At 41.9% G+C, this 13,947-nt stretch overlaps 1 protein-coding gene across 1 annotated transcript; it reads right to left on the minus strand.

Annotated features, from left to right (window-relative positions):
* Positions 1-290: 290 nt before the first annotated feature.
* Positions 291-10,596, minus strand: STX12 (syntaxin 12). Its single transcript, XM_039729217.1, has 8 exons — positions 10,488-10,596; positions 8,616-8,715; positions 6,706-6,843; positions 5,778-5,821; positions 3,856-3,961; positions 3,349-3,421; positions 3,096-3,178; positions 291-1,737 (listed from the first exon to the last, which is right to left on the minus strand). The coding sequence occupies exons 1-8, from the start codon at positions 10,535-10,537 to the stop codon at positions 1,648-1,650; spliced, it is 684 nt and encodes a 227-aa protein (XP_039585151.1). The 5' UTR covers positions 10,538-10,596; the 3' UTR covers positions 291-1,647.
* Between the last annotated feature and the right edge of the window lie 3,351 nt (positions 10,597-13,947).

Genomic DNA, 13,947 nt, shown 5'->3' on the forward strand with positions numbered 1-13,947 from the left:
CTCCAAGTTCTAGCAAAAGGCAGGTAGTGAGAGCTGGCCAATGCTGCTGAGGCACGAGATTCATTTTTCTGGGGTCAGCTATTGTACAGGACTCTGCACAGAAGTACTGTGTGTGTCCTTGTGAAATGAATTTTGTGTTTTCAGGGAGTTTCATTCTGAAAAACCAGAATGAACAAAACTAAAGCTGCAGGAAGCACTACTGTGCTGATGTAAAGTCTACTCTGCTGAGAGGGAGAACTGCAAACACACCTGTGCCAATGTCTAAACTGCAAGAGAAATGAGCTCTGAGAGAGGCTTTTAAAAGTGTTTATTGATGATTATTGGATGGAATGACGGCGCAATAGTGCAAACCACTGTGCAATTGGGAGAACACTCCCTTCCCAGCTTTCACGTTTACTTTATTATAGACGAGACATGGAAGAAGGATTAAATACAAAATGGGTCAGTATGCTGCATTTACCACCCCCGCTGGGCTTTGGACAGATTTCTGTTCCCTCAGTGCATGTCAGTTCAGAGCTATAGTGAAGAGGGGAGTGGCTGCTTGTTCTGCCCAACCCTATGAGCTGGAACCAGCAATCTTTTTCATCTGCACACACATCCCCAGTCTGAAAATCCTAGCACTTCACTCAGCCAGTTTCTGCACTTTCTATTTCATAAAGAATTGAAAATACCAAATGTTCACAAGCCACACATAATATTTACTGAAACACCACAAGTGAGCTTGAAGAGCACTTCTTCAGAACCAAGATTTCTGCTAACACTCTTCACTAACTTTACTAGCTTGTAAACTTAGGTGCCCACTTCCTCATTTTTAAGTGTTTTTCCCCCTGGAAGCTTCTAAAAACAGTTGGGAGTGAGCAGCTAAACGTTTTATATTTAGTGCTTGAGTCAGCATTGGAAGAGATTTATTTGTCCACTAGCAAGCGACCAGCTAGTTTGTCTAAGGAGATTGCACTGTTAGATTCTAAGTTAAAGAACATTCTGTCCTCAAGTGATGCATTTTGTGAAAAAACAATCCCAACCACACCCAAAAAAATTAAACTACGCTGTTATGAGTCTCAAGGCTAAACTGACCAGCATGTAGAGGTTCAAATCATCATCCACACATACCCTCCTTGCCTCTCAAATCTGTGACAACATCCTTTTCTTCAAGAGAATCTAGAACCACAGCCACTTGGAGACAATAAAACCATGGGGCAGATACTGGAGACTTTAGAAACTGCTGGATTTACACAATGTGACTTGGTGGTGGGCTGTCTTTGAATGTCATTCTCATTGCTGTCCAACAAAGTTACCTACACACACAAAATGTTGAAGTTGTGCGACTTGTCAAAAAACAAGACATCTCCAATTATTGATCACACTTCAGCATACAGCTGGGACAGGGAAGAACACGTTACAGAAAGCAAAACCACGATATTTTAGTTACATAAAACAATAGAATTTGTATATAAACTGATAAATACTGTCTCCATGGTTCACTAATTCCAAATACTAGTTATCTGCACATTAGTTGCTAATATCTATTATTAGAAGTAGTTCCAACTTGTGCTCTCTCAGGGTGGTCAATTCATCTCCGAGACTAGTCAGCCTGTTTGCTCTGACAGAAAAAATCTCAGCTGTGAGACTGGGTTCCATGGGAAGATTTCATCTTGTCTTCCAGATAATGAATCCTATGATTATACAGACCACAGCAAGGCCAAGAATCAGGATACAGATCTTCTTACGGGATTTCTTCTAATAAGAGAAGAGAAAAGAAGCCACTGACACCAGGAACACTTGAGAAAAAGCAAGGCTACCATTCATGTTACTGACTTGGGTGAACAAGAGCACTTGGTACCCCCACAGTTATTTGAGAGAAGCAACTAGTAGAGTCTGAACACTTTTACATGTTCCTTAAACTCCATGATTCTACAGGTGAATGTTTTTAATTTTAGGAGTGCAGAGGTCTAAGAGATGCAGTTAAGTTAAAATGTGACAGGTTTTGCTTCTCTTAAGGACAACACAAGCCTCAGAGAAGGCCAAACCTTTCTAGCTATTTAGATTTTTCAGGTAATCCTAATCAAACTCCAAGGCAGTTCTCACATACAATCTCCCCTTGGCCACTTGGGCTTGGTGTTGCATTTCTACAATTTAAATTATTTCATGTGCAGTTACTGAACTTGGATTTCCCAGCTTTTCTCACTTTATTCATCACAGGAAACTACAGTCCATCCATATACACCAAATATTTTTAACTTGGCATCTAAGGATTTGAGGGTAGCTATATAGAACCTCTTCTTTCTCCATCCGGAAAAAAAAATAAAACCACATGCAAAACATGTCCAACAGCTCCCAAACTTAGATTTATAAATACCTCAGAACTTTGGCAAGGAAGCCATGGAGAGAGAGAATACTATTACATGCTGCCAGATGGTAAAACCAACTTCCCAGCCTTGCACTCAACAGCACTGGTGTTTTATTGCCCTCCAGTACCTCCCACTTAACAGCTTGGAAGAGCCAATATTTATTTTCTTGTGTAAGTCCCAGCAGTAATGGGACTGACTAAAGCAGAACCCTTACCCCTGAACAGAAGCTGGACCTGCAGGGACAAGGATGGTGAAAGGAACCTACAGAAACCACTGGTACCATGCAGCAGTGAGAGCCACTGCCAGAGATTTATGGGACAGGGGGCACTGACTATGGGATGGAAACTCAGCAGCTGGACAGGAGTGCTGCAAATCCTGCTCACCAGAAGTTACCCGAGTCTGGGCAAAGATTTTTGCATGTCAGGGTCCTGCCTGATATGTTTACAAGTTGGATACAATATCAGAATTTGTTCTTGTTTCTTCTACTAACTCCTAACAACAAAGACAGGTGAACACTTAGGCTTGCAGAGTGTGAAGTGCCAGACACTATCTACACTCCTTTACTCTAAAGTAAAATGTGAATTTCAATACTGTATTTTTGACTCAAGTGCTTTAAATACTCCTTGCAGGCAATTCTGAATGAGTGCCAAAACTAGTCTGGTGTGCTGCAGTCCTCAGTGTCTTGCTCTGCCTGTTTCATTAGTGCTCAACCATACACTGACAATCAAGCAAGCACACAGAATTTACCTGATAATAGGCAGCTCTCTGTAACTGCTCACTGGCTCTTTCCACATGGACTTCTGCACTTTCCACATTTGCCTCTATGCTATCTATGGAAAAAACAGGAGAACTTATTGCAAAATATTTCAGAGCTTCAGTGTTTCAAAATTATAGCCAGAAATACAATACTTTTAATGCAAAATACTGAAAAGTTTAACCCATGTAACTTGGAAAACATATAACTGAACCAAGAAAAAACTCATTCTCCAAATGCACTTACCAATCATATCTCCTTGGTCATGAATCATCATGGCTAAATCCTTAAATATCTGATTGACATCCAAAATGTCTGCCTGAAGACAACAGTTTAACAAGTTAAAATGAACAGTGGGTACAATATTTTCTAATCCTCACTCTTAGTACCTCTTCTGACCATCACTCAAAGGGTCAGAATAGGCACCAGCATTCAGTGCCTTGATGTTACCACCTGTGCAACTTGGGATTACCATGGGAGCCTACAATGCTCCAGCTACTGAACATTTGTTTAATCACACCAGCAATTAGCACAGCATGAACACTGTAACATGAGTTGCTCCTGCCATATCTGAAGGCTCACCAGTCAACACTGAGGGAAAATAGAACTCCTTCAGATTATCTTGGCATCAATCCTCTCCAGGAGGAACTCTATTCCTCCACCACCAGCTCTCCTCAGCCCATCCCATTAATTAACACTGCATCCTTTAATTTATCTCCCAGTGCTGTTAACTGTGCAGGACTGACTGGTCACCTCTAATTGCCTGATTGCAGTTTCTCTCTCTTTAATGAGTTCAAGGTCCTGTTCAGTTATTGCCACATCTTCTTCCTGAGACTGCATCTGATTCCAATCTTCACCACTGAAAGAGAGGGAAAGTCAGTGTCTCTCTCACCACAGGTACTTCCTTGCTGCATTTTGTGGCAAAATGATTTAAAGTGGAAGAGTTTCCTACAGAACAACCCCAGGTTCTTGGCCCTGTCACTGTGTACAAGGACAGGATCAATTTGTGACAACAGTCACAAACTGGAACAATTGAAAAAAGGGACAGATCAGGCAGTGTGAAGGCACTGGGAAGCAGTTACATGCATAGCACACTTTATTCTAGAATATAACAATTATCTACGGCATTTTAGAAGAAACTGCCTATTTCAGTTCTGCTTTTTTAAAAAAATACTTGTACCTTCCCTGCTTCTTACCCTCTCTCCAAAAGGGAGAAGTCAGGGTGAAAGTTCTGATAAAGAGCAGCCTGCAAGCACATTAACAGAACAGAAGAACACCTGAAAAGCATCTGCAAAGACTCTTGCCTACCCTGGCATTTGGAGATAAGACTAAAGTGTTTTAGTATTTTAATTCATTAGTCTAGTAGGAATTTTGAATTAAATTACACACCAAAAGAGATATTAAAACTCAAGTAACTCTGCATCCCAGTCTACCTCTCTCCTGATGAGCTGGTTCTTCACAAGTGCTGCAGAAGTTACATCAATTAGAGTGGAGCCAGTATCTATAATACAAAGCCACCTCTATGTTCAGCTTAGAATGTTCTTCCAGGGCAACATCTCCATCTTTTCAATAGAGAAGTGTGCCAGAAAACATTGTATCAGTCCAGTGTTTGGTACAACACTAAGAAGTATGTTTTAAGGTCTTAAAAGTGCCTAAAGAAATGAAAATAAATTGCATGAATAGGTCAGACACAGCTGACCATTCCAGTAATTCAGCTCTGAGATGACCATAGGGTTTGCAGATCTCAAAAGCAGAAATTTCTCACACACAGCACCCAAGAACAGCTTTGACTGTGGAATAGCTGCTGTGTGCCATCATCTCTTATCTCTGGGTCCCACTGCTTTGGTGTGCAAGGCCTTCAAACCCATCCCAGCACCTGCAGAACTCAACACCTGGGGTTTCAGCCCTGGCTCAGAGGGAAAGCCCAGGGCTAAGGACGGGACACACACCAGGCAGCTAAGCAGATGAAGGGCAGTTTGCAGAGGGAGGATGAGACAGGTAAGCAAGGGCTCTTGATTCAGAAAGTAAAGGATTTATACAGACAGGGCCAACAGATTTCAGCCCAGTTGACAGATTAATCACAGATACTTCTGGAGGGGCTCAGGCTCTCTTTACCACATAGATGATGTAACATTTTACAAAGCCATTTACCACACAGGCACACTGTTACTGCAGAAGCACTACAACTGTCTGACAGGTGACACTAATGCTGTCTTGTGCACATTCCAGGATTAGTTTGCCAGTGCACAATGTCCAGGACTTCTGCTTTTAGGCAGCCTCATTTGCTATTCTGCTGTAGCTCCAGCTGGGCTGCTAGAGAACATCCAAAGCCATGATATAAATATGCAGCTCTCTGTGGAAAGAGTCACAGTGAGTGAAATCTGTCTGGTAATCTTGTGTTTACAGGCCAGAACACCAGCAGCTCCAGCTGCCACATCTTAAGAGCACTACTGTTCCCCTCAGGGTAGTAATCACACACTCTGGACTTAAGGAGGATAAAATACTGTCATATGTGGATTTTACATAGTAGATTACATGTGCTGTAATAGTTGCTTTTCAACTCTTTTTGCCTTGCATTCAGCCAGCAGAGCCTGGCCCAAGTTACAGTAATATATCACACCATAAAAACTTTAGTTATATGCAGTGAAAACCTCAAGAGTACAAGAAGTTATTACCTATCAAATGAAACAAGCTGTTCTTCTCTGAACCGCTCGTCAGCCTGGAAGAGATAAATGAGTCACCACTCTCACACACCACCAGCACCATGCACAAAATCACCAGCAGTATCTTGAAGACCAAGGCACATACTGTCCAGAGAGTTCCTGGAGAATGGCACTCTCACTGCAGCCCTCAGACTTAACTCAGGTTATACAAGATTAGTTTTAGCTTCATCTTTAGATTTAAATTTTAGATTCAGACTGTCTCTGCAAATCAGAGGCAACTGAATGATCAAAAGCAGCCATTCCATGTTCTTGGATCAGCTGTCAATGTTTGCAACTTCCTTTCCCAATATGAAGCAAAAACTTAAGAGCATAATTCAATAGATAAATGTGTTCCCTTGCAGAAATTAAGAATGCATACCTAGCAGAAAGCCCTGAGGCAAGAGGAGAAAAATGCTTTCATTGGCCATTTTGTTATGAATTCTTAGTAGCCACAGGGGTTTGTCAAAACATAACAGTGAACATACTTTGGAGATATTAGCAGGACAGAAATTATAAGCATATAAAGCAACACAGTGTGAGATTTGAGATATAATTTAAGGTGTGGTAAGCTTCATTCTGAAATCTTAAATTTTATAGCATAGGGCTGACATGAAGTGAAGAGCACCCTGCAATACTTTGCTCTTCACTATGCTTTGACTTCCCACCTCATCTTCTGCAACATTTGCAACTACCAGGATTCTTTCCCTCCTCTACGCTGACACTGGAGCACACTGTAACAAGAAATTACTTCCAACATCTGGAATGGAAAACTACTGCACCAAGGCCTCAGCTTCACTCAGCAAGGTGTCAGTAAACAGGTATGAGGTTGGAAGGCAAGTACAAGTTCTCTCAGAAGACTCACAGTTCAGTATATCACTGCAAAATTCCCATAAATACTTACAGAAATACGGGAGCCAGCTCTTGCCCTTGCTACAGTCTCTTTTTCCTTCTCTGACACTCGCCTCTGTACTGCCTGGAAATTGTTTAAGGCTGTGGAGAAGTCATTCATTAATCGTTCTTTCTGGAGCCTCTGCTGGCGCTGAGGAATTGAAACACAAACAAGAGTTTAGACATTCCCATCCATGATAAAGTGACTGTCAGACTCTTACAAACCATCACAACAACAACAATGAACTGGCACTCAGTGATCTTTTGGTGCCAGTAGTCAGAACAAAAGGCCCACCATGTTTTAATTCCTTACACCAATGCTCCATGCCTTGCCAACTGCAGGACAGCTCTGTGCAATAAGGCTCTCCAATTTCAATCTAGTTCTAAAGTCTGAGTAAATAATTACTTTTATTCTAATTACATTCCTGTAATTCACCACATTTAACTACATACCTTTCAGTTACCTACAATGGCTTTTTCCTCCATTCCTTCACTTTGCAAACCTCACAGTCCCTAACAAAATACACACAAATCCACACTTAAATCACAAAAACAGGAAGCCCCACACCTCCAGAACTACTGATAACACCCACTGTCCCAGTCTCCTAAGCTGTCTCTCCCAACCATGGCACACTACAAGCCTGTTATTTTTAGATCAGATAACATCCTTAGTCCTGATAACCATTTCAGTTTATCTTTTCTTCAAATACATTAGTTGCAGTAATCCTTTTCATCCTCATTTTACAATGTCAATTTATTTAGCCTCCATAGGACATCTCCTTTGAGTGCTGTGACATTCCAGCAAATGGGAAATAAGAAATTGTGGAAAAGCTTGTCCCAAGGTCAGTTTTTATGTTTTTGGATTGAGAGATTTACAAAAGCTGGCTCAAATTGTGGGACTTCCAGGACTGCAATCCTGCAATGAGCTTGTACCAATTCAACAATAACTTCAAGGAAAAAAAAAATTTCAATTATACTTTTTCTATAACAAGCCACTACAGCAGCCTCATAATACACTGAAGCTTCCATCTGAACCCTCTGGAAGCAACAACCCTTCTTCCAGAGCAGATCCTTAGCATGCTGATTGCAGCTTCTGCAGATTTTGACTGAATTTTCCCTGGGCTGCATTCAGTGAGATGCACATGACAGGGTTTTGTTCATCACAGAAGATTAACTGAAAAATATTTGCTGAACAAATCAGCAAAGCACGGCCATGCTTCCAACTGGCATAAAAACCTTCATTACAGAATTAGATCAAGACAACATCTGCTGACCCACATCCCTAGATCATCCTACAGATCATCCTACACAGCACCCCAAAAGCAGGCAGTGGTGAATTGACACCAGCAGCAGAGGACTGTCCCTTCCCTTTCCCACAGGGAGCAGGAACTATATTTGGTAAGAGAAAATCATAATCTTTGCCTCATCATATTTTGCTTTACTCAAATATAAGCAAATTGAGTCAGCCAGCTTCCCCCCCTCCACCACTAATAAATCACATGCAAGGGAAAGCTTTCTGGCATGCTCACATCTCATACTGATAGACAGTTTGCTCTGAATTCTTATCCTAAAACACTACCTTGCACCACCAGGCACTTTGTAAACAAGATTATTTTTCAGAAATTTACTCAGAAAACCAGAATTGCATACTGAGCTCTCCCCAAACATTTAGGGCCTCTTATTCTCATGCAGGGGAGTTTTATACCTATTTGCTCCTGGGAAACATGGTTTTCCCAGTGTCACATAAGCAGCCAGGATGCAGCCAGCTTAATGAGTTTCTCTACTTCACCATCATCCTTCATTACAAAAAGCTGCTGTCTTTTCAGCTGTGCCAGTTCAGGCTTTGTGACGTTGTGGTCTACCCCAGTTTCATGACATGAGTGATCTAGAAATATGTCCAGAAAGTTCTGCCTGCCTGCCTACCTGCTCAGAAGCAGACAGGGGAAGTGGCAGAGACCCCAACTCCTTGAGATATTCATTGGTCTCTTTGGCAAGGCGGTTTGCAGAGTGCTGCAGCTGTTGTCTGAAACACAAGTTCAAAAGCAGTTACACAAGATCTACCTAAAAAGCAGCCACTGAGCATTTTAGCACCCAGAATGATGACTAAATAGGGGTTCTGAGATCACACAGCTTTACAGTAGGTTTTTTCCAACCGAAAGGATCAGAGATGTACTTTTCTTTTTAATGTCAACTTGACTCTGGACTACATTTTTAGAAAAAGATTCAAATAATTTCTTTGTTCCCTGCTAACTAGTATAATTCAGTAGCTTAAAAAATATTTTTTTTTTTTGGTCCAATGGCATAAGAGAGAAACAAATTTATTCACAGAACATAAACCCACTTTTAGGGTGAATTCCTTATGGTACCAATTAGTAACTAACTCTTCACCTGACAACCACCAACTACATTGGTTAAATGTACATTTGATAAAAGTACAGGGACTCTGATATTAAATTCTTAATTTTAGTGAAAAACAGTGATCAGAAAGAAGAAGAATCCAGATTCAGGAATTGCAAGGATTTCCCTTAAGCCTTTATGTTTTCCAACAACACTGCAATAGGAAGATATTGTTGTGAAGCATCTAATACAATTATATAAATCCTATACTGTAAAGTAGGAAGGAAAAATACTAAAACCAGAAGCAATTTCTTTTGCATTCAACAGGTACAGGATGCTTAAGTGAAAGTCACTTTCTTGGCCCAATGGACACACAAATCAAGGCATCCAGGCTCCATTATTGTATAAGCTTATATGTAAACTAAAAACACCATCCATGCATTTTAGCAAGTTGGTATGACAGCTGACAATTTGTGGGTGCAGCCACTCTCACCCCAAAGAGGAGAGATTATGCTGTGACGTTAAATGGGAAGGCATCTGTTTGGTCACAGTGATTAATTCTTTAATCTTCTGATTAAACAGAGATTGAGTCAACTGAGCAGCTCAAGGAAACAAATCCCTTTCTCTCCCAACTGGACTCTGATCTCATCCTTCAAATGTGGTAAGTGTATCTTCCACCACAAGTCATGAACTTATCCAAAAATTGCTATTATAAAATCCAGGATAATTTAGAGATTCACGGTACTGTCACATGAAGAGAGAGTGGAAGAATGTACTTTTAAGTTTTCTTTGATGACCTCAGAAATTATGTGCTATCTATGTTCCACAAGTTTGTGAAAGACACACGGACACAGAGAACCCCTGTACAGTCTCTCCAAGGGTCAGTCTGAATTACAGCTGTTTAAATATCTTCTACATTGTCCCCCACTGGCATATTATTCTTCTGAAATGACACATGACATTTTGTCTGCCACATACAACAGCTAATCTTTCTACTGACTCAATCCATCTGTACTACAAGCTACTCTTTCTCCAGTTATGGGGCTCCCTGACTGTTTTTCCTTACTGGTGTCATGTGAGCACCAAATACCTGGTATGGCATTCATTTCTTCTGAACCATGTGTGAAGCTAGTGTGACTGCTCCTCAGAGGACAGCTAATGCTAAAGCATGGCTGAGGTACTACTACTTTTAAAAGAAAATATTAAAAAATTATATAGAAGAACAATGTAGGAAGAACTGTTCCTACCCAGCAGTTTTGAATGGCTTCTCCAGAGTCCTGCAGAAACACCTTAATTTGTCCAGTAAACTATTTAATGTGGCTAGTAATTATGGGTTTGCAGAACTGTATTAAATTTATCTAATAAAGCATTTCCCCAAAGCAAGTAACCCACTATCCCTAAGAATACAGACAGAAATGAAAGAACATCTATACCAATGTTTGCACATTTAGTACTCACAAATTTTCCTGAAGTTTGCTGGAATCCTGCTTGGTTCCCAGCTGGCTCATCAAATTCTTTATTTGAGCAGCTGAAGATAAAGAGAACACAAGATGAGTTAGTAAGACAAGTTCAAACATTTTATTCCTTCTTGAATGTATTATTTTAGCTTTCCCCAAAAGAAAGCTAAAAGCTAAATTTATTTCAGTATCTGACTTAACCTAGTAAGGCAACATTATAATCTTTGCTTTAAATATATACAAGTATCTTATGGGTGGATAGCAAGAGGATGGGGCCAGACTCCTCTCCCTGGTGTCCAGAGACAGGACACAGGACAACAGCCACAACAGAAACCCAGGAAGTTCCATCTAAATATGATGAAAAATTCATTTGCTGACAGGGTGACAGAGCCCTGGGACAGGCTGCCCACAGAAGCTGTGGATTCTCCTTCCCTGGGGTTATTCAAACCCTGTGTGGACACCATCCTGCACAAGCTGCTCAGGGGAACCTGCTTTAGCAGGGGCTGGACCACATGAACTCCAGAGGTCCCTTCCAAACCCAACAGTTCTGGGGTTCTGTGAAATGCAAAGTGTATTTTGAACATCCCCACCTATACACGATCCAGCCTAATAAACTAACTTTCAGACAAGTCAGTCATAGTGAGGCACAGATACCCTCAAGAGAAGTCAGTGGAGCTAAGAGCTTGTGCACTCCTTTTCCTCAACCTTTTTAGACCAACTAACAGACTGTTTCTATCAGCCTTGCCATTTCAGTATTTTAGGCTATCATTGCTGCAGAAAAACTTCATTATGCTGTATTGCCAATTTTACATTATTTTTAAGTTACTTCAATTATTAGTGCTCTGTTAAAAAAAAAAAAAAAAAAAAAAAAAAAAAGAAAGTGCCATGTGTTGCTATTTATTTCAAAATTCCCCCATCCAGACCTGAATTTTTCTACTTATGACAGTCCAAAGCTTTCACAATACAATACAAACAATCTTTCAAGAACAGATAGCAATGTGCACCTCACAGTTTGCCTCTGTCAATCTGAAATCATGTTGTAGCACAGAGAGGTATTTTAGACCTCTTTCTCCCTTATCTCTGATGTTTTCCCACTATTTTCTTTGTGTAGGCACTCATGATCACGAAACCACACAATGAATCACATCAAACCATTAACCTACCTGAAAAGCAAGTACATTTTCTCTCCCCAATCCCTCTACTTCAGAATTCTTTTCTGACAGATCAAGAAGCTGATACCACTATATTCTGTGGCAGCACAGATTTTATCATTACTGAAGTGCACTCACAGCACTCAGCACTTACAACAGCAGTACAAAGATTGATTGTCCCAAATCAATCATGAAATCCAAGCTATCTCATCATGCAGTGAGAGGCAAGACCAAGGAGGATCACCTTAATACAGTTCCACAGGCAACTGAATTGAACTGAATTATCCTGATTTTAACAAGAGTTTCTTCCAACTCAGAGACACCCTCCTGTGTGACTTCTGCTTTCAGCCTGGAGTGCCTGCAGCTGATTAAATGTGTTGCTGGAGAAGCATCAGATCCCTACAACAGCCACTTCTTTTAAAGGGCTGTCCAATGCCTCGCACCAAGGGCAGCTCAGCTAATTCTGCAATAGGAGTCAATCAGTAATTAGCCCGTAATTAGCTTCTACACCCACCAAGTGTATTCACACCTAGAATTTCAGACTTCTATTAGGTTATACAGTGAGGAGTTGGTTGGCAACTCCTCATATACTGAGCTTGGCTTCCAGCAAGCAAGTCTGCACATATTTCACAGCTCTGTCAGACACAGGAAGGTCAGAAAAATTCATAGTCAAGCTGGTGACAAACGGCACAAGGACTGCACTCTGTGTGGATGCTGAGCACTTGGCCAACAGCACTTGTGCCATAATGTCCAGACATTCTGTGACTTATTTCTCTCTGCATGGGGAAATTCTTGCACAGCCCCATTTCCAGGCCAGGAAATCCTGTCCTGCCCTGAGCCAGGTTCAGCAGTTTGCTTTGCTTAGTTTATCTCAGCCAACAGCAACACACACAGCCTACACAAAATGAGAATAAAGTATCTAGGAAATGAAAGGAAGAGGCTGGAGCTCTTTATTCTTTGGATAGTGGGCATGGACCAACACACAGAGCCCCTCAGCTTTCCATCTCCAAGCCCTTTAATTTCAGGCTGTAGAGCCTTTCACACTGTCTGACAGCTAAGGTTTCTTGAAACACCTCCATCTCTCCTCTAGCTGCAAGTCTGCTATATTACCTAAGCAAACAACACTTTTACCAGCTCAGGCCATCAGTTTTCTGTACATTTTGTGTGAAATGCTCACTCCAGAGACTCCCAAAGAAGTGAATAATACTCAGCTGTGCATACTGTTTGCCTGCTCTTTTCCTTACAGTGGAAAAAGAAATGAGGACAGCCTTAAGGCTTCAATATATCTTCTCTTGGTTTGAATAGAAAGCTTTTATATAGCATGTAATAAAGTTAACTACTGTAACATTAAGTCAGATGTTCTGTGTGTTCCCACCCACCTCAATAAAACTGTACAACTATTTGTTTAACTTGAGATAGCAGTGCATGGAGATAGGATGGCTGCAGGTCATGAGACAGCAGAAGCCTGTCCTATGAGAGAGAGAAGCTGAGCTGCTTGGAACAGGAGGCTCAAAGAAGGAAGGAAGGAAGGAAGGAAGGAGGAGTGGAAAGGAAGAAATAAAAATGGGAAAAAAGGGAAAAAAACCTCAACAGGCCATGCTATTTGGCAAACTTTGAAACAACTCAGCAATGTCTACAGCAAGCAGAAATGAACATGACTGAGCTAAGCATTTTCAGTAACATAAATAGCTTTGTATCATCAGAGAAGTCACGAGCTTTCCGAGGAACCAATACGTTCAATTGATCTAGCACGGGCACTTGAACAATTAATGTCTTTTTTAGCAAAGCCTGGAAGGAAGGATTACATCAAAGACTCTCCTGGGTGTGACTGCTTTAAGGAGCAGCAATTCAGCGATCAGTACTGAGATTCCTGTGATTATCATACAATACCGGTAACTTTCTCTAATGACAATAAAGTGCAGCACCGTGTCCTCAGGGACATCCCGAGCAGGACACTGCCAGCACGTTCCCACGCCCATTCGAGATCCCTGGGACAGCAGCTGCCCCACAGCCGGCGACACCCCGGGCTGCTGCTGCCCACTGAGGGCACCGGGCTGCCCGAGGAGCCAGCGGGGCTCGGTGACAGCGACAGACACACCGAGAGTCAGCCTCAGCCACAGCGGTCACCCCGCCCTGCAGCGGGCTGGGCATCACCGCGCCCGGCGCCTGCTGTGTGCCCGACACCGGCAACCCTGCCCTGCCCGGCTCCGGGAGGCTCTGCCCTGCCCGGCCCGGCTCCGGGGGGCTCTGCCCTGCCCGGCTCCGGGAGGCTTTGCCCTGCCCGGCCCGGCTCCGGGGGGCTCTGCCCTG

This window comes from Passer montanus, unplaced genomic scaffold (assembly GCF_014805655.1).
Source record: "Passer montanus isolate IOZ18808 unplaced genomic scaffold, ASM1480565v1 scaffold68, whole genome shotgun sequence".
NCBI classification, from domain to species: domain Eukaryota; kingdom Metazoa; phylum Chordata; class Aves; order Passeriformes; family Passeridae; genus Passer; species Passer montanus.

Coding starts and splice junctions, on each gene's coding strand:
- STX12 (XM_039729217.1), bottom strand. CDS start 10,537: ATGAGCCAGCTGGGAACCAAGCAGGATTCCAGCAAACTTCAGGAAAAT. Junction 5,822..6,705: donor GAGCTGGCTCCCGTATTTCT/GTAAGTATTTAT, acceptor TATCTCTTCCAG/GCTGACGAGCGGTTCAGAGA. Junction 3,422..3,855: donor CTGCAATCAGGCAATTAGAG/GTGACCAGTCAG, acceptor TGTTGTCTTCAG/GCAGACATTTTGGATGTCAA.